We start from the raw sequence: 24,909 nt of genomic DNA on the forward strand, positions 1-24,909 counted from the left end.
TCACCCTCTGTGAAATGGTGAATTCAGGGCCTGGGTTATGGGGTGCTTCCCTGAGCTTTAGCACACATGGTTCTCAGGGGTGACGCTGCACGCTTTCTGAATGCCTTTAGATGGGAGAAAAAGTCTTCTCTATTGCATGCTTAGCATCTGGACATAAGCCCAGGAGATGATGCCTGACCTCAGACAAATGAGACAGTCTAGTGAAACAGGATAATACGTGTCAGTGTATCAGTCTGGTGCCCCAGCATAGTGATAGCCTGATAATTGCCAGTTTTCTATAAGTGTAAGGGTAGCAGATTTATTCAAAAAAAAAAAAAAAAAGACAGCAGAGCCTAAACCCACATCCTTTAAAAGATTCAAGTAGGTAATAGATCTGGCATCCTTTATTGATGTAAGGCAGAAGTACACTTGGTAAGTGAATGGTGAGTGGAAGAGATAGGCTACTAAAAGGAGGGTAAACAACCTGTGCTTGATGTGGCAGAAAATGGAACCAGTGAAGAAGGGTGACACAGTTGGAGGAGAAAGCTGGGAAAATGATTTCTGGAGTGCCGAGTGAGTAGGACAAAATTGCATTAGTCGGAACCAGAGGAGAATGTGGATTGCGAAGCTTATATTCCAGACCAGAAGGTTTACTGTTCAGTGTCATAGTATCAAAGCTCTGCTTTGAAAACATTCTTAATAAGCTTATGAACTTGTGTTCATCTCTAGACTTCTGCTTTTGGTTGCTGATAACTGTAAATTACCCTTTTCCAACCCCATGTATCAGTTTGAGCAATAGGTAACGAGACTTCCTCCTGGGAGGAGACAGGATGCCTTCCGGGCTTGAATATCTTTCCTGTTCCTAGCTTATATGTATGCAAATTAAAAAATACTGATTTTGGATGGTAGATCTTGAGATGCAAAGATAACCTAAAATGGTATTTTCATTGTATGATCCCATCTGATACAGCACATAGGATGAGCCGTATGGTGGGGCCAGGGTTCAGTCTCCTCCCCAGCTTCTGGCATCTGTCTTCCAGCTTTCTTTGAGAAGATAAACAGTGATGCTGACAGGTTACGTATGTGAAGGCATTCACATTGCCTTAAGATACCCTCACCTGATGAATTCAGGGCCATCCAAGAAATTAGAAGAGACTCCCTTGGCTCCCGTATTAGACTTTCCTGTTTCCTTTTTTCTTCCTTTTTTTTTTTTTAATAAAAAACCCTCTTTCATGTTACAAACTGTCTTACCAAAAAAAAAAAAAAAAGTTTCTTCCATCTTTTGATGAGGAGAGGTTGCTGCTGGATTTCAGATTGAGGGACATCCTGTGCCTCCACTGCCCTCTGTCCTTAGAAGAGTTACGAAGATGCGGGTCCACAGCAAACTTGCTGCTGCGGGGTGAGTGCACAGTAGGTAAATGGTTCATGTCTGCTAACAAAGTACTAAATAATGATTTTCTTCTGAATCTTGCTATCAAGGACATTACAAAAGCAGAGTGGGAATTCCCAGCCAAAGGCAGCCATTTCAGTTGGTAGCTAACAAGATCCCACAGACATGAAAAAATAAATGAGGTTCCCTGCTCCAGTTAGTTACAGCAACAGCAGTAGAGCTTCAAAGAGGTCACAGGTGTGGAAATTGGAGGACTCTTAATGGAGGCTGAGATAAAAAGGGATTTTCTGAAGCCTTGGATGTAAGCTTCTGATCTGAAGAGTGGTGAGTAATGCAATTGCTAGGAGGTATCTCTGGCTTTGCCTGGAGCATGCTAACAAGCGATCAAAATGCTTGCCCACAGCCAAACTGTTCTTTCTCTTTCCACTCTTTAGAATAATAAAAGCATTGCACACAAACCCCACTGTTAATGCAACATGTGGGTGAAGTTCCAGGCTATTGTGTACAAAACTCTCAGTCTTAATTCCAGCCGAAATTATAACTTGTTCCTCTCTCCCCTGTTGTATGGTGACACCGCAGGAAGTGATGCAAAGTTCTCTGGTTTTGCATGTATCAACTTTGGCTGAGTGTAGGAATAGAGTCCATCTAATCGAATTTTTTTTTCTTTTCCTGTCAAAGTCTCAGCTGTAATACTGTGCAGTTGGAAACTTTTTGCATTTAACTTCAATGTTTTGTCTGTCTTCATTTCTGTTAGGAGCTGGTTTTACAGCTTGTGAGTATTTTTCTGCTTTTCTGTTTATAATGCAATCTGACATTTGTTTTCCTCTTTCTCTTGAGGCTGATTTTGTTCAAATTAGAGATTTCCTTGCAACACGTGTTTTCTCATTTTCTAGTCTGCAATTTTTGAGGCCCGCAGCAGTTTAGGCTATGAGGTCCTGCCCTTGTCTATACTTGATAGAAAAAGCATAGTGAATACCACTAAAAAATCATAATTTGCTGCCAGCTATCTGTGGTAACCTTGATATCTCCTGTTTGAGCAGAAGGGATCCAGCAATTATTGCTGAATGTAAAAGAGGTTTTTAGCTTTGCCTTTGTATGCAGGGTGTGACAAAGTCCAAGGCTTTTTATTTATGCTGTTATATTACACCATATAATTGCATCCATCTTTTGATGTGTGGTATGAATTAGTTCCATTGAAAGCATGTTTTCTATTTTTAAATCAGTTGTCTTGAACTGAGTTCTTGAAACACTCTGTCTTTTGGTCTTCTTTTTGTGTAGATTTTCCATATTGTGCTGGGTTTAATATAATTGTTGACATGTTGGTTTTGAGGTTTTTTTCTTTTCTTTATTCTGTTTTGTATAAATCTCTTGATGTTTTGTGTTACAGTGTTGTATTTATCCAGACTGAGTGTGTAGGTTATCTCATGAAATCTGAGCATCTCACAGTTTGGAAATGTGTGATGGTGAAGTGCTGTTAGCTAGCATTAGAAGGGGACAGCGGAGATCTGGAGGCCTTAAGTGCTGTGTTTCCATACTTGGCTTGACTGAACAGTCTGTATTCAGCAGTGGCTAGACTGGAAGCCCGGGGCTCCATTCAGGGTCAGCTGGGACAGAGAAACATCTCCTTGAAACTTGGATCAAAGGTGGAATGGTCTCTGCAGGACCTTGTTTGTCTGCATTGATTAGCAAGCAAGTCTAAATTCTGAATTTGAATGCCTAAATTGCAAATCTGAGGTTAAATTGAATTACTGAGTCCCAAGTGTCTCTTCCAAGGAGTCTCATATTCTCCTTGTCTTTTCTGTGGCTCTTGTGATGCTCACAAAAAACGTGAGCTGTGCTACCAGCAAGCTAGGAGTGCTGTCCCTATACCTGAGTAGCACTGCACTGTTTCCTTGTGTTCCCCAGCCCAGAGTCGTGTGCTGTTCTCTTTTACTGCGCTTGATGTCTGGTCTGTAGCAGCCTCTGGGACAGAGTCCTGGTCTGCGACAAGGGCTCCTCTGTGTCATAGAAGTAGTAAACAAAATGGCACATAACAAGTTTGGCAGAGCAGGAAAATGCCAGAAATTCCAAGCATTTGTTTCATGCTTCATCCGTTAGATGGTCCTCCTTGAGTTAAAGGCCCTTGCCTTGTCCTTTCCATGGTTGTAATGGGGGTTGGGAGTGCATTTGTGCATGCGTTTTGCTTCCTTTGCAGTGGTTCTGCTTGGGATGTGTGCTTGCTGGGTTTTTTTAATCAGTTCATGTTGATTCTTATCGAGTGTTTGTATAATAGTTTGGGGTTGATGTAATCATTGTTACATGTATTTCATTAAGAGATGTATGTGTGTGCGTACTTAGGTGTTTGCATAATTCATGAAGTCAAGTATGTTCACATACCCTTTGTTAGCACATGAGCGCATGCAGTAAGTACGTACTTCTTTGTATCAGTGGCTCACGGAGAAAGGTGCACTGTATTTATTTGGCATGTATATATGTAAAAGACCCACAAGTTCTACCATTTATTTTCTTTCTTCTACACCCACCCTAAAAACGTAAAGAAAAACACACACTTCTGCTAGGGTTCTAGGATAGTTTATTTTTTCATTCAGCCATTAGTTTATTCGTTCAGGAGTTGTACACTGGAAAAAAAGTGCATCCATTAGACAGTGAGGGCTTTATTTATGAGGGGGATGGTGTTTCAAAGGGGAGGCTGTCAAGTCCCAAAAGAGCCTTTCATGGTGTATTCTCAGCGTGCTTCTGAGGCCACTGCTCTGCTCATCAGGAGGAGAGGCAGAAATGTGGGCTTTACAGAGCAACTGTGTGTTTCACTGGTCCCTGCGCTCACTGACGTTTATTTACATATTGGGAGAGTAAATGGGTAGAACAGATGGCAACCAGACATTTGGTGGTTCTGTTCCCGTATGCTCCTCAGGGGTCTTGCATTCAGGTTTTGCAAAAAGCTTGTCCTATAGTGAGGAGAAGAAACCCAGGAGCCTGTTCACAACTATGAAACGCTTCTTGGGTTTTTGCTATAGTGACAGATTAAAGCATTTAGTAAAATGTGAAATAATTACAAGGTTTGTTTTACAAGTCCAGATACTTGTTCCTTAGGATACGTCCATTGCTGTGTCTGTCTCTGTCTTTTTATTATTATTTCTTGCTTTCACCACTGGAGTGAATGCATTTAGATCTGAAGCCAGAAATCTCTTCCTTCTACAAACTGAGTTTGAAAAGTGCAGGTCTATTTATATGGATCTTGGATACCTTTTGGCCTTTTCTACAAATACTGTAACTCATTTGTGCTCTTGTAAAAAACGGAATATCTGAAAATTTTGCAGGATTTTCCAAGATACTTAATAAGTGTTTCTTCACTGTTTACAGTTGTGAAGCAAGAGACTTACTCCCATACCAAGCTGATTTTTTTTCTTGCTTTCTTTGTACACAATAGAATGTTGGAGCAGGGCTGCTCCAGAGTGGTAGACAACTTGCTTTGGTGGTTTGGGTTGTTTGGGATTTTTTTGTGTGTGCATGTTGTTTGTTTTAGAGAAGTGATAATTGAAACACTTTTCCTGGGCAAAACTGTATTATAAAATACACATTTTCAAAATGTGTTAAAAGGGGAGATGCAAGTCAGGTTTTGAATGTATAAAATTCTTAACCTGCACGTTGTTCCGTCCTGTAAAGCAGCCAGGTGTTTCTCAGTAAAATAGGGAGAAATCAAACGAAAATTGAAGAGTTTGACCTCTTGCACAGCATGCCAGATCAGCAGCTCTAACAGTTTGTGACGTGATGAATTCCAATGACTTATTGGTAAACACATGAAAAGTTAGTCTCACCTACAATGGGGAATCTCCTAGTATTAGATAAAGTCTGTAGATCAGACCTTTCTATAATAAACCTTTCTGTAATAAAAGGTCAATGCTGAACTAGTTCGCTTTGAACCAAGGTAGTTTTCAAAAGTAAAAGTAGACTCACTGATCCTCCATGAGTTAATTGTCTCAGATTTTACCAAGTATTTTCTAGTGCCCTTCTTATTAAATAATGTCTTTTTAAAAGACAAAACTAGGAAGCCATGCCATGCTCTCCAGGGAAGCTTGCCATAGTAAATGGTAGCACAGAAAGTGAAAATTGTAAATGTCAAGAAAGAAACATTATCTTCTTGAGACACATTTAGAAGGTTGATCATTAGCAAAAAATAAAGTAGAAACTTGCTACTTTTCTGTAGGCCATGCTGCACAAATATTATGTTAGGATTATTTTAAATGAAGATAATTGCCAAACTAGTAGATTTTTGGCACTGTATTCCACAACCCACTTGGAATACAGAAAATTGCTTCTAAGTAAGAATTTTTAGCAAGAGTATATTGATAGTATGCGTGGTAAATGAAGCTGCTACGTCACGCTCAATATGTGACAATGTTTCTGTGATATACGCAGCAGTTCTCTTAAATACTTTGTAAGGCACTTTAAAATCCTTTGAGATCAAAATTAAATACAAGCCTGTTATTAAACAGGACCTAACTTCCTATTTTTTTTTACATGGGATATTGCTGGTTTTAGGAAATGTATTTCTAAACCGAGCCCACCATCGCAGTGCAATTACTGAGTAAATCACATCCTAGATAGTCTTTGCCCCCCCCCCCGATAAAATAACATAGTTTAAATATCTTTTCCAGTGGTTTGTAGCCAGATGCAAAGTCAGCTAAAAAAGATTTATTGAGAAAGATTTCTTTTCTATATCATTATCCAACTAAAAGTAGTTGCTGTAAATACTGCAGAATTTCATGGCAGTCTTGAAAGCTATGGCTTCTCTGTTGCGATTCCTTCCCTTGGGAGGAGATGATGGCAGTTTAGATGGTCACATAGTCTTTATGGTCCAGAGCTGGGTAAGCATTAACCAGATAACTAATTCAGTAACAGCATGACTCAAGAAAAGTGAACTGCTAAAAAACAGTAATTATTTTTGGCAGAATGTGGCAGACCCTCTGTTTTTTCAATTTAAAAAAAAAAAAGAAGAAAAGAAAAAGAAGTTGCGGGTGTATTTGTTGTTGAGTCCCCATATGCTAATCCACGTGTGCTCATTTGTATCTCTGAAGGGTTTGTGGTTTTTTTTCTTCTTTGACAGACTGATGTCTTGGTGTTGAGCTGCGATCTGATCACAGATGTTGATTTATATAAAGTTGTGGATCTCTTCCGGACACACGATGCTACTCTTTCCATGTTGATGAAGAAAACTCATGAACCCACAGAAGTGGTACCAGGACAGAAAGGGAAAAAAAAGCCAGGTATGTAGATAGGAATACATATATTTATTAATAAATGATAGAGAAACCACTGGTATGTATGAAATGTTTAGTTATCAATCCCAGAGTGAAAGAAATAAAAAAGCTCCAGATACCTTATTTTTCCTCAGATTCCCTGGTGGGGGTGTGACTTGGTTTTTTCCAGCTCAGAATTAAGTATTAGACTCGTGTAATCTTGCAGGCTCTGATCCAAAGCTCACAAGAGTTAAGGGAAAAGCTCCAGGTGACTTCAGTGAGTTTTGGATCAAACCCTAAATTTTTGTTACATATGAACATTAAAACCATTAGGTTTTTCAAGAGCACTAAGCATCAGCCAGATTCTAGCTGGGAATTTACTGTTGACTGTAGGGACCAGCGTTAGATGGGTAACAGATACTTCTAGAAATTCTCCCCTCTCATGGTATGCACTGAATTACTCTTCTGAGATCACATCCAGGAGCCTTTTGCTAGGCAAAACTCCCACTGATTTCAAGGACCTTGTCAGATGCTTATCTTGTCCCTCTTACCATAATATCTTAGTGCCTTGTAATCTTTAATGTATCTATTCTCACAACACTGCTGTAAGGCAGGGCAGGGCTATTATCCCTGTTTTACTTACATGCTAAAAGTACTAAATATCATACAGTTGTTCCCATACCATACCTCTTATTTTCTTTTAATGATATCTGTTAAATTGTTGAGGCTTGATTATTGCCAGCTTCGTGGCTCCTGGTCCATGATTAAAGCTCAGAGGCATTACAGTAATACAAATAAGAAAGCGTAGCTTCAAACTGAAAGAGGGGTGAAATGCAAGCCAACAGTTGCACTATGTGTGTGTCTGAAAGTGGAGAAAATGTGTTTTTAAAAGAAAGCTGCTTAGACTGTGCATGAAAAGATTTTCTGGAGCAAAGTGTAAGGATAGTAAGGCTGAAAACATTTAGGACTTGGACTCTCAAACATCTCTAAACCCCCTTGTTTTTAAAAAGGCAATCTAAGTGATAATGGCACATAAAAAATTGTCAGGAGCGCTACTACAGCCACAGAGTTGAGCGTTTGGGAGTTATAAACAAATGGGTCTATGGTTAAACATCATATTGCTGCCCAGTATGTGAGCTCTGAGTGCACAGGATAGGGGCAAGGAGGTCTGTGAGGATAAACAAGATCATATGAAGACTCTTCATAAATGTAAACACATCAGGCTGCACATGCATTCTTAATTTCCTTGGTTTTTAATGTCTGTGTGCTTGACTTTGTAGCATTATGCTTCTTACATGACTTGTTAAAATTTGTGTATGATTTCTCAGATCTTTAAAAGACCAAACTTGAAAACATATTAAAACTCCATCATGTGGAAGTGTTTTGATGCCCACAGTGTTTTACTGTGGGGCTAGGTGCTTAGGTCTCCCACTCGAAGCTACTCTACTTGAGCTGTCATGGATAGCTCTAGTAAGTTGTTTTCTGTGGATTGCCTCGGATGAGATACGTACGCTACCAGACCTTTTTCAGTCATTTGCTAAAAGCGGGGGAGTGCCGAGACTGAGGCATTTTGGGTTCTTCTCCAGGTTCTGGAGAGAAGCAGCTCAATTTAGGGAGTGCTGCACCCTCCTACCTTTCATTCCTACTTGACTGAGTGCACCCTATTGCTGTCAACATCATCCTAGCTAATCACTGTCTTTTTTCCCATGCTGGCTTCTTCTTACCACCAACTTCCATTCTTGTTCTCTTTGCTTAGCAGTCTCCTCCTTCAAGGATCCTTGTCAAGAGTCTAGCTTCTATTTCTCATGTATTACTCTTTTCTTTCACTACCAGTTCCATCGCCTGTTCCACTTCTGACTTCTCATCTCAACCTGCATCAATTATCTGCCCATAGTCGCCTTTTTTCTTCTCTTCCAATTCTTTTCTCTATGGTCCAGTGTACTTTCATGGGCAGTCCCAATTTCCACCAGTTTTCAGGAACTACCTTCTCTCTCTTCCAGCCTGTCTTGCAAAGTCCTTGTTTTTATGACTTTCTTTCCTCTCACTGATGTGAGCTTACAGGTTTTATTTCCATGTGAAAAACAGGTTACAAAACCAGAACAGATCAAGCTCTTTCTTCTGGAGTAGTCATCACAGCATGGCTGTGGAGCCTCATGGCTTGTGTGCTTTGCTTGTACCACCCGATGGTACAGAAGACCTTAGATGGCACCTGCCATTTGATCAGTTATAGGAGCTGAGGAACTGAAACAACCTTTCCTTAAAAATAAAATATAGAGATTTTTTTTTTTACAGCAAAAATAGAAGTCTTGAAAGTGCATGTGAAACTGCAGTTTTTCTAGGAATTATAATGGAGTCAGATGGCAAAAAGTACACTCCTGTTAAACTGGAATACCAGAGCTTTTCAAGGGAAGGACCACCTATAAGCTTAGGCTAAACAGTTCTTTTTTTCTTTAGTGTTAGAAGCAGCTAGATTGTTCTCGATGAAGTTTTCCAAATGTTGCTCTTAAGGGAAGCACGTGGCATTGGAAATTTCATTCCAAACAGTTAAAACCTGTTGAAGTTTATAAGCAGGTGAAGACAAGATATTAACATGGAATGTGTCAGGCAGCTTTTCATAGTATGTGGCACTGTTGGCTCCTTCTGATAATCATGACACATATACGTTTCTTTGTACTTGCGCTGTACTGGGCAAGTGTTAGTATTAGGAGATGGATCCTTAGTCCTGATGAGCCACTAAGTATATTTGCAGCTTTATTTATTGTGTCATTGTTTCTACAAATTCATCAGTCTTTTGAGAAGGAGCAGCAAGACTTTTATTTCACATGTGTCATGAATCCAATACAAAGTCCTTGCTTTCAGGGTATTATTGAACATTCAAGAACTGTGATATAATTTTTAAATTAGCATGAACTGCAGTGTTAAGCGGCTGTAAATTCATACTGATGGTTTCCTGAAATGCTTGACATAACTCAGCTGCAAGTTACAAGGGGAAGTTCATTGGTTTTTAAATTTAGAGGATCATACATTGACAGTAATCATCTCCTTGGCTTTTTTAATTGATTAATAAGCGGCATGGCAATTTAAAAAAAAAAAGGCAGTGTATTAGTGAATGGTAGTAACCCAAATAAACAAAGAGTGTGAGGAATTCAGACACCCAGAATGGAGCCATGTGCTTAAAGATGACTTGCAAGGGATTGAGTGGAAAAGAGTTTCTGAACCTTTCTGTGTATAAAGAAAGGCAGAAAAGATGGGGATGGTGACTCTCTCCTGCTTGTTTTTCTTGTCTTGAAAGCATCAGGCATGTCATCACTGGTATTCCCTGTGTTTGCCAGAAGACCTCTTGGTGGTCTTGCAGGCTGCATCGTGTGAATTCTCTCGCTTTAAGAGAAAGGGTGGGAATACCAAATCTTTAACAAAGGTGTCTTTTTCCTAAGTGTCAATTAATTATGTTTGATTAAAAAGCATTTTAGAAAATCTGACTGAAAATTATTTCAGCTGTCGCTGAATTGCTCAACTTCCATTCTCTTGTGATGTCATGATTTGTTTAGGTCATTAAAGCCCTCCAAGTTGATGGGGATCTAATTTCTAAGGTAATTAATAAATTGCAATAGCTGTGTCAAATCCTTATTTATCTGTCGTGAGGAGCCAAAACACGTCATGCATTCCATTTTTATACTTTAAATGATTTTTAGTTACCGACTCTGCAGCTTTAACGTTTTTCTCATGTTTTCCTTGCAGGGATTTTGTAAACTAGATATGTATTTGTTCTTCCATTTATTTTTTCCTCACTAAGTTATGTCAGTGTGATTTGAAACATCACTCTTGTGATGTGGGTAATTCATTTTAGTACTAACGCCTGTCTTTTCTAAATTACAAAAGTAAAGCTATTTATTACCAATGTACAGTGAAAAACCTAACCTGACCTGGTGTCTGCTACAAAGAAAGAAGTACAGCGATCTCACATGGTTTTGCTGTCTGTGTCTTACCTATCCACACAAGCAAGAGAAACCAGTTTGGTGGCAGTCGTGTACCTGGTCCTGTTTTCATCAAGTTTTTTTTTCCCTTGTTGCATGAGCTTTGCGATAGCAGTGTAAAGTGTTAGAAGTGTTAGTTTACTGTAGGAATGGTTAGGAGATGGGCAGCCATGACCTAAACTTTGAGAGAAGCATCGGTACCTTGATGGAGGAAAATCTTGTCACTGTTGTGTTTCTAGCCTGTCAGGAGACCCCAGTTAGGTGGCAGTGGCAATGGTTGGTTAGCCCCTACTCTCAAATTTCGTCGCTCTCCTCAGCATGAGGATCAGCACTGCTTTTGAGACTTATTTCTGAGTTTTTACAGCAAGTGAGCTTTATCTTAATTTTGTACATAATTTGTCAGTGTTACATATTCAGGCCTATTCATATACTTCTTTATTGTAGGATTAATTTCTGAGAAGGGTTGGGAGGGGGGGAGTTTTCTGAAAAGGGTATGCTTGATCACTTGGATCAAAGGCTGCCAGTAGAAGAACTTTCAACAGCTGCATAGATTTAACTGTATTTGGATAGTGGTTATTACTATGGTAACTCTGAACGAACAGATAAATGGAAAATAAGGGATGGGGCTGAACTGGGGAAAAAAGCTGATAGGATTAAAAATAGTTTGGCTGAGAAAAGATCTTAGAGAATAACTACTTGTAGAGCATGCTGTTATTCCACTGTGGTTAAAGACTTAGAACTTAGGAGACTGAGTATTTGCCAGTTTGGCCCAGAATAATAGTATTTAGTGGGGTAAAAGAGGTTTTTGTAGAACTGTACCATGGCATTCTTGTACAGCCTGTGTTCCTGTAAAGATCAGTGTATGGTTGCCACCAGAGTGATGGCTCGTACTACAAAGTGCAAGTTAGAATAAGCTGCCACTACTGTATTCAGATGTTGTGGAAAACTTAAAAAAATAAATGCTTGACATTTCAGTAGGCCAAAGTCACTGTTCATGCACAGTCACTGACTACAGGGGATGGGAATTGCCACAATGATATGTGTGACTATTAGGTATTCTCTTGGTTGGCAATTTTATAAATAGATATTTAAACCAAGTTAACCCACCCAGAAACATCAGTGGTGGGAGTCTGAGAATCTATACCTTTATGTGTGTTTGTATATGTCATTCAGGTTTTCTATTGCTATCAGTATTTATCTGAAATGGGAAATCAGTTGCAAAGTGGTTGTCTTAACTGAAATCATAATCTTCTCCAGACCACCAAGTTCTAATGTGGAGTGATTTCTGATGAGGAAGCAGCAGTTGGGTTTTGAAGAACTCTCTGCTTGCCTTGGGTTTGTTGTGTCAATTCAGGTAGCAGGGTTGTTGGTTTTTTGGGCTTTTTTTGGTTGGTTTTTTGGTTGTTCTTTTTTTTTAAAAAAAGGGGGGGAGAAAGGGAGTGAGAAGGAAAGTACAGCTCAAGATGAAGTGTTGCCTGTCAGGACCTGTAGTTGATATCTTCATAAAAAGGATGTAAGAAGCTTGCAGGGCCAGTGTTTTGAATGTCAATATATGCATCAGCTACCCTGACTGAAAAGAAGTTAATAAATATTGTGGATAAATTTTGCAAATTCATTGATTTGCTGGGCTAGTTTGAAACCTAGTATTTCATATTTTGGGGGTGGTTGGTGATCCTGTTTGTCTTTCTAGCCTGCATTAAGACAGGGTTATATAATGATTGTGTTTGATTTTCTACTTCAGTGGAGCAGCGCGACTTCATTGGAGTCGATGACACAGGAAAAAGATTGCTCTTCATGGCTAACGAAGCTGACTTGGATGAAGAACTTGTCATTAAAAGATCCATCCTTCAGAAGTAAGCTGATGAGTCCTTGTAATAGCAACTGAATTTATAATGGGGGGAAATAACTTTGGACTAGCAGTGATGGTTAAAGACAAAGTAGGATGAGAGGGGAAGAGGAAAAGCAGCTTTTCAGGGAGCAGTATTTTATTATTCATTACGTCATTACAACCAGTTGATAGGCTTGTCTGATACCTTTATTGTGAAAATTCCAGGGAAAGAAAAGGAATGAGTGAAAAGGTAACTCTCCTTGAAATGAAGCCAGTATTGCTATAGTTCAGGTACAGTTTGGATTCAGAGATTCAAAAGTGGTAGACCTCTGTCTGTGAATGAAATGCTAGTCTCATTGGCTGAGTCCCAAATGGATTTACAGAGTATCTAAGAGAGGCTCTCAGGATTTCATGACACTTTTCTGCATATAAGGCACAACACCTCAGCTGTATTTCCAGGCCTAAAAAGATTCATTAGGGAATCCGAGTTACATCCACCATTAAACTGCACTGGGGGCTTGGACAAATTTATTAAATATGCCAGACGAGCTGAGCTTCCTGCACAGCATATTTCATATCCATTAGGAGAAGAAGGAAAGATGGCTTGTTGCTATTTATGCTCTTCTGTACAGTGAATTTAGTTTTTTCAGACACACGTTGTCTGACATGTTCTGTGGAGAGCTCTGCTGGCTGCTTGAGAGGGCAGCCTTTGTGGTCCGTCCCAGGCTGACAGTCAGACTAGACACCTGTGGGGCAGCATCTGAGCTGGGAAATTTGTCCATGTGGACCTTGTAAGTCAAGGATGCGGACATCTGGGCTCTGCTCGCAGATAATCTCTTCTGTGAACATGCCTCTGGTGTGTTCTGTGGGCCATAGCTAGGTGTTATCTTTCCTTGCACATCCCCCTACCAGATGCAAGGGAGGTGCTGTGTGCCCCTGGAAGGATGACCCCTCTTCTGCCCAAGTTTAAGAATTGCCCTAGAAGGAGGGTGTTCAAGAGTGAGCCCTGTTCACTGCTGTGATTGAAAGAGCCTGTCCCAGCGTGTTCCCACTGGCACTCTCCTGGGTTTTTCTTGGACGTGGCAAGGACCAGGCTGCAGGAAAGCCTTCTGTACGTATGCAGCAGCTGATTGTGTAGGAAATTCAGTACTGTTATATTCTGTGGTTTTGTGCAAAGAAAAACTAATAGACCTATTTTGGGCTGGGAAGGAATATTTTACCTATCGTAAGTGACGGGTTTGTCTTTGTGGTTTTCTCCTAGCACTAGCAGGTGGCTATGATATAAGGACTTAGAAATTTCGGTAACATGTGTGATCTTAGTTGACCTCTGATTTTACAGGTTCATCTAACCAGAGGATTCTCATTCCTGTTACCCTTTAGCTAAATTAATCAGGCTTTATCCTGCAGGCCGAACTTTGCCTTCAGGAACACCTGTTCAGTTACATTGTCTTCAGCAGATCTTCCTGAGCATAACTGGCATTTGGTAAATGTAGTGTTGGTGATATACAGATGGGATAATAATCCGTATGTCTCCCTGTCCTTCTTACATTTCCATGTGCACAGCTATCAAAGCTAATCTAAAGAGTTAGCCACCTTCCAAACAAAGCCCACAGGTGACAGGATAGTCTACAAGCACAGAGAGATCTGCTAAGTGTTAAAAGAAGGGGGGGGGGGGGGGGGAAGTTAAGAAAAAGATGCTTTGAAGCATCAGGCAGAAGCATTGGGCCAGTATCCACCTGGGTGAGCCTCTGACATCTGAAACTGCCTGCTGTGGATGCTTGTGCACACTCTGTTTTACAGCTGCCATCTTGGAAAAGCTCTGAGGGAAGCAAAATAGTATATGGAAATCATCAAATATTTTCAAATGAGGCAATTCCAGTGTAGCAACAACTGTGGGAGCTCTAAGAAGAAAAAGTGTTGGCAGCTAATGATGTTTTAACCACTGTGTTGTCTAGACCTGCTCAAGCCCTGACTTTCTCACGTGAGAAACAAAAGCGACGCTTAAAACCATCTTTGAAGTCTTTTTTTTAATACATCATAGTAAAGCAAAGGAGGGGGGGAAGAAAAGAGCAAGCCCAGTCTCATTTTTCTTCATGGATCACTTGAAATGACTGACTCTCAGCTACCATGTTGGCCGTTTCTTGATCTCTGGACTTTGTTTTGATGAAATAACAGACTTTGTGGCAAGATGGGAGAATTTCCAGTACGCTCATTCATTCCTCTGAAAAATACAATAGACATCTTGAGAGTACTGCTTGTGTTTGTTTTGCTTTTAGTGGTCCCTTTGAAGGGCTATGGTGGTCTTGTTACATGAACTCTGGAACTCCTTCAGTGCTTGTTTTGCTCTTCAGATCCTTTTCTTTTTCTATTTTCTCTCCCTTTTTAAGGAGAGGAGTGGAAGGAGGGACTGGGAGGGAGTGCTGAAAGGAATGGGAAGAGGGAGGATGAACTTTTCTTTAAAGCTAGGAATCTTGTTACTGGTAAAAATCTAGATCCCATACAGAAACGGTTCAAAGGACCTTTGGCTTCCCCTACTCACAGGAGGGAAGTTGTGTTGACAAAACATCCAAAGCTGTAGAACGCTAATTTAAATCCTTGAAGAAAAACCTTTTTCCTGACCTTTGCCTTCTTCCTATCATTGGATTTCATGCTCTTCACTTTCCTGCCATAAAAGAGCAGCTGGTGGGGAGGGACAGGGGAAAACACACATTCTCCTGAGTACCTGTTAAGTATTAAATATTTATTTGCTCTTGAGTCAGGCATTTTGTAATAACAAAAGTGTTACGGAATGAAACTTTTTAATAGGATTTCTAAGTTCATGGTGTAGCCCGTTGTTCTCTTTCTCAGTTTGGTTAGGATTTCTTTTCCAGATTTGTTGTTTTGATTTGTTTTGGGTTTTTTTGTGAGTTGTGGATAGCCATTTTGGTTTTGAGAATGCTTCTCCTTGTTACACCGCAGAATGGAGTCTGGATTTTGCTCCTTTGCTTGCCAGAGCAAATCTGGCAAAGCTTTCCATTCAGCTGTTAAAATGGTCTTCCCCCCCCCCCCCCCCCCCCCCGTTCTGTTAATCACTGATGACAAGTCCCACAGGTAGCATCCTCTCTCCAGTAAACAAGTGCAAAACAGTATCAAATATATCCATCCAGGCACGTTTTGGTGTGTATCAGGATGGGCCAGGAGACAAATTTATTGATGGTGCCTAGAGAGACTGGGGAAAAGCATTTTCAAGGAAATGGTTCCCTGTTTGGGTAATGAGAGCTTATAAAAAGCCATGAACAGCCTGTGCATGTCATTCACTTTGGCAAATAGCTGCAAGATGAGATACTAGAATGAGAGAAATACAGTTTGGGGAAGTTTCAGAGCCAGCTATGGGCCCTTTGAAGAGAAAAAAATAAAGTTATGTGCTCATCCCTGGAGCCTGGTTTCGCCAGTGACATCTCTCGGACTTGGGTCTTGGCAGGATGAAGGAGTGAGGAAATGATGAGAATTCCATAGCTGCCGCCTTTGCTTTCGGAGGGGGCAAAGGTATTTGTTTTCAAAGCATGATTACAATGGACGGGGAGCTTTTTGCTCCACCTCTGATATTTATGGTCATGCAAAGTGAGACAGTAAAAGACACCTGTTGGAGCAGGTCTAAATTTGGAGCATTTCCTTTCAAGATCTTGTGGGCTGTGTAGGGGTGAGTTCAGCCTTCGTGGGTGTTCTGTCTGCACAGACGCAGGTGCAGGGCTTCTCTTACAGAATATGATAATAAATCACCATGACAATTCCAGCTACTTATTACCTCATGTGCTTCAGACAGAAAGGAATACCTCATCTATAAATATATACAGTACTAACATTAATAACCTTGAAGTAACAATACAGATCTGTTTTGAAGATATTTTAATAAAAAGAGGGGGGGTAACATAGGGGAGTTTTTTCTTCCTTTTCCCTTTGCATCATGAGAGTAAAAATGAATGGAGTAGTATAGTATTAAAAGTCAACGTTGCCAAGTGGGTAGGTAATGGGAGTTTAGGAATAGCTTTGATACACTTGATTTCCTTTCTGTTGCCTTGGGATATTGCCTTTTTTTCTGCTGATAGTTTGTTTTAAATGAGTGGATCATATATAAACACACTGCAACTTGCTTAGTGTTTCTGTTCTCTGAAACCACCCTCCTTGGGGAGCTGGCATCTCTGAAATACTCTGCCACTCCTATGGTGGTTCTTTTGTTGTTTTGGGTTTTGGTTTTTTTTTAATCTACTTCCATGAGAAAGGCTGGGAACGGCACAGGTATAGGCAGATGCTCCACTGTGTAAAGCATCCGAAACTAGATCATGGTCAGATGTCCTCTTCCAGATCCAGTAGTGCTGGTGAAGGGGGCCACCACCTCCAGCTTGCCCGCAGCTAGATGTATGATCGAGTACTTCATAAGCCACATGTCAGAATGAGTTGCGTCACTTTTAATAGATTAAACGGCAGGACTTTGATAACTTCGTTCTTTTTACTTTGTGCGTTAGGGAGTGGTCCCCACAAGCAGTGCTTCTGGTAGGGAAGGGAGGGATGCAATAACCCAACTCAGGAGGAAAATCTTGAGTTGCAACTTAGGACAGACCAAGGAACAAAAACTCTTTGCTGTGCTCAGCTGTCTACAGGATGAATATACGTGTTATTACCTTTGGTGGTGGTCCCATGTTGGAGAAATCAGCAGTTTTCACTATTAGCAAGCTTTTGCTACTAAGTTTCTTTTGCATTCAAGTGATATTTTGAGGAATGCCATAGAAAGATGTTGGATATTTCTTTTTTCCCTAAAATGTGACTTTTAGAGAGTGATGCATAGATGTTCATTTCTTTCCTGTTAGTCCAGATCTGCTTTTGCGGTTATTCCAGATCTGCTTTTTTCATAAATAAAAATAAAATTTTCTGTCTAGCATCCAGAAAATAAGTCAGGTTCTTTTTGGCTCCTCCATTACAATAATAGAAATTGTATGTGTTGATTTAGGTAATAATCCTTTTGCAGATGCACAAGCCAGAAAAGAATCTGGTTCCCCTTCCCAGAACTGAATTGGTTTCACAGTACTAGTAGGAATTTAGAAAGTTGTAAAAAGTTATTTTAGCCAGTAAAGCAAGCGGATCTGACTCTGAATCAAAACAGGAGAACTAGGTCTATTGAATAAGAGGGTGTGATTTTTACATGCTAACTTCTCAGACTGTAACCACACTTTAAAAATGTTGGTGTAGCTTTAATCATATTTCTTTGCAAAAGAGGATTTTGCTGAACATCTCAGAAAATGATATTAGCCTGTAAATTGTTGTTTGAGCTGTGAGTTGGGAGGAGATGTTCTCAAGATGCCCTTGGAGGTCTTGCTTGCCTGTTTACAAGTTTCTCAGTTCACTGAGAGTAGCAGCTGTAGCTAAAAGACATTCATTTTTCCCAGAAAGTTTGCCCATTTTATTACGCGTTTAAAATTGCTCTGCTTTTTCTGTAGATATGTTGGGGATGGCTGTAACCTGCAACTTCAGAAATTGAGTATTTTTAAAATGATTTGTTGTTTCTAAAATTGTAGCCAAATACAAGAAGCACATTTTAGTTTGATGCTTTTATATGCTTTTTTATGCTTGTAGAATAAATGTGAACATACTATCAAAGCAGTTTGAAATGTTGACTTTATATTTTAAAGAACATACTGCTATTACTGATTTTAATACCGTTGCCTCCACAAGATTTTATTGTGTTTTGCTGCTGCCATGCTATTTTATTCATTCATTGCGGGGGGGTTGAAAGGAATGTACAACATATCCAGGTCCTATTTATAAAAGAGAGGTCATGCCATGTGTTGACAGCTTGTACAGGTAAGAGGTCATGAATCTTAGAATCTGGAATATTAGCAACGACTTCTGTTGAATGTAGCTATAGAAAGACTTATTGGCAATGGGTTTAATTTTACTGCAAGATTCTTGCCAGTGTTACAGTATGCATAAGACTAAAAGCAGAGAGCGCGAGGCTCAGCATTTGGTTTCTAATCGTCAGTAAATGTATGGTGTGTGGATCGTCATTAGTCATTTGTCTGTCTGTCTGCTGCGGTCTCAGGCCGGCACTTAGCCCGTGATTCGGTTTTACTTTTTAGAGGTTTCAAAGGAGGAAGAGCTGACTGTATTGCTTGGACACCCTTGAGTCCATGTGACTCGGTAAAAGCAGTGCTCTGGATGAGTCATCAGGTTGGACAATACTGAGGTTGAATCTTGGTGTTACTCTAAGCCAGGCTTGGGTCTTGATGACAAATGGTCTGTTCGTTTTAGAAAGATGTCTTAATATTTTAATGCAGTTGCCACTGTGTAGTTTTTAGCAATGCTGTGAGTCAGTTTATTTCACAGTTGATGGGAAGTGCAGCCATCACCAGTTGTTTTTGTGACCCCAATTGACCCAGATGTAACCTGTACAATCTAAAAGTTCCTCCGAATGGTCTGGTTAGGGGTAAGACAGAGAATGATTAATTATTTGCTTTTAACGTATGTTTTCAGCCGTCGTGTGTATTCAGTAGAGCTGCCGGTTGAAACCTTAGGGTTTCAGCTTGTGTCCAGTCATTCCAGAATGACCAGTACGCAACAGAGGGGCATAGACTCCTTATTGTGCAGTTGGGATGGTACAGAGAAAAAAAAGCCAAAGGTCAGAGGAGTTACGCCTGCTTGTGCAGCGCTGTCAGTCTCTCCCCTACCACATGTCGGCCATGTGTTCCTCATCAGCGGGATGTGGAACTCCATGACGCAGAGCAGACTGGAATGCGGAGTTAGTTAACACCCGCCGTTGGGGAATTTATCAGCCAATGTGGAATATGGTGGGGGGGAGGAAACAGCCTAGTTTAAAGCGAAGTAAGGGTGAAATGAGGCATGTGACTGTTCCTCTTCAGTTAAAAGGTCTGATTCTGCTTGGGGCTGAGGTCCTGGCTCCCAAGCCCAGCCAAAGTTTGTGGTTCCCTTACTGTTCTGCGTTGCTCTTTTTTTTTTTTTTTTTTTTTTTTAATCCTTTAAATTGTCATGCTTAGCAGAAGATTTTTGCAGTGGGCTGGAGGGAAATACCCTTGGGATTTTTGCAAGGAACCATCCATCTAGTTTATTCTAAGAAATGCAGGCTTTGAAGAGCCTTTTCTTTGTCCTGGTCCTTGAGATCCGAAATCACTAACTTGCAGGAATACATAAAAATGATAGCCTCGCCTTTAAAATTAGCTACACTTGGTATCAATTGAACTGTAGTTGCATAATATTTTTAGTGCTGATTTATTACACTTACTTCATGGCTACTGTGAACTCTAATCTGGGTAATATACTGTGATGTTTAGCGCTGCTAAGAATATTCTGAAAGTCATAATGGAGAGTCAGAATACGCAGCTGGTTGAAGGTGTATGTGTGCCCACAATCCTTACTGCATTCGCATTTTACTTTACTCGAAGCAAATATATATCTTTCAAAACGTTTCCATTCATTCAGAATACAATGCTGAATTCCCTCTTGAATTGCCGTTGTGTGGTTCTCCCCAAACAGCATTGTGCTGGCAGTTTCTGGAATTACACAGGAAATGAAGAGCATAGCAAACTTTCCTTTCTCTTGCTAAGACTTGCTCCCCGGGAGTTCTTCCAGTAGATCGAGTAAATAGCAGAGATCTGTTCCCAAGGGCAGCATGTCCTCTATGTCTCTGCTTTGAGAAATCCGAATTTTCACTAGCTTTAAATCCTTCCTTTCTTCATCAAATTTATTGCATCATTTCCCCAGCTAGCAAAGATTAAATAGAGATTCCTTTTACATGCAGTAAAACTTCTTATCCACTTGTCTTAGAGATTTCTTATAGGACTCTGTCCTTCCCCAGTCACCAAATACGAAATACTCTGTTAGGAATTTAGAGGAGATGGCTGTTAGACCTTGATATGTGAACTGACAATGCAGAATGCTATATCTTGTGCAGTTACTCATTCTAAGTATAACTTGCATTTGTACCTGCATACCTGCATATTGGCCAGCAGTAGCTGTTGGTATTTGAGTCCATCATCCTGAAATCCTTTAACCTTTTAAAAAAAATGTGGAGTGGTGAAGTGGTGATATTCATAATTCAGGTTAGTGGAAGCTCAAGATTTTGAAAAAATGGGTCAGTCAATACAGAGAGATTTAAAAAAGAAATAATTTAGGGCCTTCAGACAGAAAAAAGTTGGCTGATGGACTTTAATTAAACTCCAAGGGTTGGAAGCGAACCAGTAAGAAAGCAAGGAAAATTCAAGTTAAAGCTCAACTTTTAGTTTTTCTGCATATAAATCCTCCAGCAGCTGGTGATATTTTCAAGAGCACAAGAGACTGTCTTTCAGTATTCCCTTTGATTTTATTTTTTTCCCCTTTGCTTTATTATTCCCAGGTTGTAGCATTAAATATAATTTCAGAGGGCATGTGTGTCCCTAACTTCTCTGTCCCATCTCTATGGTACGTGTGTTCATACATGTATGCGTAAGTGGGTAATATATAGCTTTGTTCACTAATGTGTGGGTACAGCATTTCTAGAGCTAGGTATTTATTTTTTGTCGTTTTTTTTTTCCCCAAAATGTGCTACAGCATTTCTGAAAATACCCCTGAAATTCCCACTCCTGTGACTTTGAGCCTTAGCCAGGTAGAATAGTAATAACAGGATCACAGCCAGTGGTGCCATAAATTTCAACTAACGTATCGGGCAAGAAGGCTGATTTCTGTTTGTACTGTTGTTAGAGATATTTATGCAGGGCAGGTCTTTCAGCAAGTGTGATTATTTTCAAAGAGGCCCTCTCTCCATTCTTGCATTAGAATGTGCTGGGGATGTGTGCGGGGAACAGCACCTGACGAACAGCAGCCAGACACAAGGAATAAAATCCTTTGGGAATCAGACTTCTCTTTATGGCCATTTTTCACTTCTAAGGCCACTTGAAAAATATTGTTCTTCAGGTAGATCTCCTTCCTAGATCCCTGGGTTAGCATTTGGGTGCCTGCCATTTTCCCAGACCAAGGAGCTACTGAAGACTTAAGCTTTTCAAGTAGGAAAGTATGCAAGCACATATTTTGCAGCACCAGACGCTATTGAAAGAATAATGGACCCTTCCCACATTCAGCTCCATTCTTCTTGCACTCGCTCCCAGACCTCTGGAGCCACTATGCTAGCAAATGATTACATTCTGTTTCTCTTCCGTAACTCTTCCTAAACAAAATGTTAATTGAGACGTTGATTTATACAATTTAGATTCATTTGTTAAGTCAGTGTAGCTAAAAGTAGCCTCTGGCTATTGAGGGGATAGATCAGTGAGACAAATTAGTGCTTGCTGGTATGTTTTTCTGTATCTTACCCTTTGAGAAAATAGTATATATTTTAGATTCAAGGAATATATCTCTTGTATGTGTTTGTTTTAGATGTACCCCATGATAGTGTAGCTCTAGAATGCAGGTTTCTGGGTGTTTTCTGATTTACGTTATTACGTGAAGGAAGCAGCCTGAAAAACATAGACTTTGGCATTTTTTTGCTGTACCCTTGATGTTTGTCAACTGAAAAGAAGGCGGTATGATACTAGGGTTGTTATACAGATTCCAGGTTTTTATATGTGACAGGGATAACCTCGTGCCTGGGGTAGAAAATGACTTCTTATGTCCTGGAAAACTGTTGACTTAAAGGGTTTGCAGAGAAGTTGTCTGACCTTGATGGTCAATAATCTATTCTTGTCTTTGGAAAAAAAATAGAAATGTTAATCTATTTGAGTGTTGTAGAGAACAATTAAAATAGGCAACCTTTGTGTTTGCCTATGAAGAGTTCTCTTCCACAGATGATCTGGTGCTGGAAAGGGTAAAAGTTAACGTGAGCTGATATACTACCGCCTGTTTGCAGTAAGATTGTCTTGTGATTAATGTACAAAGAGATCTCACTTCTCTACTTGGCTGTGTGGCCTTGAGAAGTCCACTTAATGTGTGTCTCATATTTTCTTCACTTTTTAAAAAGAATGCAATATTATTTTCCTGTCTCATAGGGACATAACTCATGAATGTTTATGTCAGAACTTTAAATGTAAAATGCTGCTCTGAGTACAAGGTAGTAACTGTTGGCTTTCCTACGTTTAGAATAGGAATAGTACTTGTTAAAATGACCCGCAGGAAGCAGCTGACGTAACACTGCGTACAGCATGAGCTACAGATTGTGTTTAAACCTAGATTTTCAGTTTCAGCACTTGCATTTCTGCATGCCAGACACCAGTAGTATTGAAATGTATTATCATATAGTTTATTGGGTTGTAGATCGTTGTGCACTGCTATTCTTATCATTTCACTGTCTCAAATTTCCTTTTAATGTACTCTTTGTCTAGTTTTTCATACAAAAGCACTGGACATGCAGTGAAAAATGAAATGTTTTCTTTTGCATTAACCGGCCACTGCTCCTGAATGTACATGATCAAACTGGTAGATAGGTTGTTCCTTGCATGTGCATGAACTGGTTTTACGGGTGCTGGCTGGAGTCTGGCACAGCTCGTAGCTGCGCACCTGAGCGGAGGTGCGAGGGCCATGCTGCTGCCAGGGCTGGGGGGAAGAGCGGCTCCTCAGCTGGGGAGTGCTGGGAGTCCGGGCACGCTGCGGAGGGGCCAGGAGGGCTGCGTAGGACCCCATTTTGCTGCAGAAACAGTGCTGTCGTCTGGGCTTGCTCAGGTCCAGATTACTCTGGATAAAGGAGAAAAAGCAATGTTTGTGTTCCTTTAATCCTTGCGTTTGTTTGCTGCTCTCTGCTTCCAGCTTGGCCACCTGATGGCAGCTTTTAAATTCTGAGATAAGAATTGTGATTTTGTTACCCATACATACAGCTTTGGTGAGCACTATCAGTTTCTACCAAAATACAAATATCAAACAAAAGTTAATCTCTTATAATTCTTCAAAAAGCTTACTTTTGACAGTAGAAAAGCAATTCCCTTTAGAAGGTGATCTCTCCAATGACTGCTTTCATTTCTCCTCAACATTTTAAAAGCATGACAGCTATTCCTTACGAGTGATCTGCTATAAAACACCTTCTGAGTTGATTTGGGCTGCTGTGTGTGATCTGCTCCTCACTTTTTTTAATGGCAATTTTGTCCATGAAGAGAAAGAGTTAATGTTTTCCGAATGACAGGTTATGATAATAAAGGTGATACTGACCTGTTAAATAATGGCCTCATAACTGTCACATACATAAATGAAGAAATAATGAACCTGTAAGTCAAGAATGCCATGAACAGCAGAAATGCCAGAAACCAGAGCTGAAGCACAGCTGCGTAACCTGCTGCAAAGAAGTCTGTCACTTTATCTGTTCCTTCGTTTCTGTGGTTTGAAGTTGTAACTGGTTGATTCACCATCTTGAAGGCAGCGAATGCAAGGATACGAACTTCTGCACATGAGAAAGGTGTGTGGATGCAAGGATCTGAATTTGTGCATCTCTGAGAAAGGCATGTAGCACTAAGCACGAGTCTTTGAGTGACAGAAAGCTCGTAGCAGACTGCAGCACAATAATTTAAAGGCTAGTTTTGCTTTGACAGTCTTTCTGTCCTTTGACTTCTTTCTTTTCCTAAATGAAAACATGTTGTGTCCACAGTGGAGGGGACTCACAGGTTCCATTCAGGACTTCTGGAAGGCTTCAGTCTTTTTACCTGCCATATGTCTGCATATCTACTGCTGATTTCAGCTCCTCCTACAATGGCAATAAGAAAAATGGCCACAAGTGTTAATTCAAGTCTTGATGCAAGTACCCAGAGTCTTAGGTATCTTAGGATACTGCTGTTTCCTCAGGTTTCTAGATGTACTGACCTGTAGCTGGTGGGTGTTTTCCATCATTGGTCAGTACCTGAAAAGTTATCGTATGGTGACGAGGTGAAAGCTGAACCGCACTGTTCAGCATGATTACAGTTGAAATGAGGAGGGATGATGGGAAGGTGTGCTGCACTGTGGTGATCTGAGACCACAACTGATTGTGTGCTATGCATGTGGGAGATTCAAGGACAACTGCAGTGTATGCAAGTAAAAGATGTTGCGGCTGTATTTTTGCAAAGGCTGATCTGATTCCTGAGTGTAAGTTTACCGGTCCAAATTGTTGATCCCTGCTTGCTGCAGGCAGGGTAGAGCGTAGATACGGAGAATTAGGTGAAGTTATAAGGAGGAGAAAAATTGATGAGCCTCGGAAGCGTTCCTTCAGGTAGGCACTGACTTGAACTTGCACGTTGTTTCTGAAAGTACATAATATCTTCCTATTTACACTTACAGTTAAATATTTATTCCCAGAATTCTGGGATGTTTTGGCTTTTAAATCTAACATGAGGAAGGACAAGCAAAGTTTATGCTAATCCAGTTCAATAGTAAGACCCCAAATTGAGATTAACAGTTGCCAAAAAGTAAGAAGCAAGCACACTGCTGTCTTGATAATTTTGTGCTTACTTGCTAAGCTCAAATTTTCAGCAGTTACATTTTTTGATGATTTGAGTATCGTTCATTAATAGAGTTATTTCATTGTTG

General features: G+C 40.2%; 1 protein-coding gene across 2 annotated transcripts in view; it reads left to right on the forward strand.

Annotated features, from left to right (window-relative positions):
• The window catches only part of EIF2B3 (eukaryotic translation initiation factor 2B subunit gamma), a 102,798-nt gene that overhangs the window by 14,761 nt on the left and 63,128 nt on the right, over nt 1–24,909 (forward strand). For both annotated transcript variants that reach the window (XM_075424625.1, XM_009945683.2), the window contains exons 3-4: nt 6,474–6,633; nt 12,322–12,433. In XM_075424625.1, the coding sequence (XP_075280740.1) occupies nt 6,474–6,633; nt 12,322–12,433 (272 nt within the window). The remainder of the gene's footprint in view (nt 1–6,473; nt 6,634–12,321; nt 12,434–24,909) is intronic.

Source organism: Opisthocomus hoazin, chromosome 6 (genome assembly GCF_030867145.1).
Source record: "Opisthocomus hoazin isolate bOpiHoa1 chromosome 6, bOpiHoa1.hap1, whole genome shotgun sequence".
In the NCBI taxonomy this organism is placed as follows: domain Eukaryota; kingdom Metazoa; phylum Chordata; class Aves; order Opisthocomiformes; family Opisthocomidae; genus Opisthocomus; species Opisthocomus hoazin.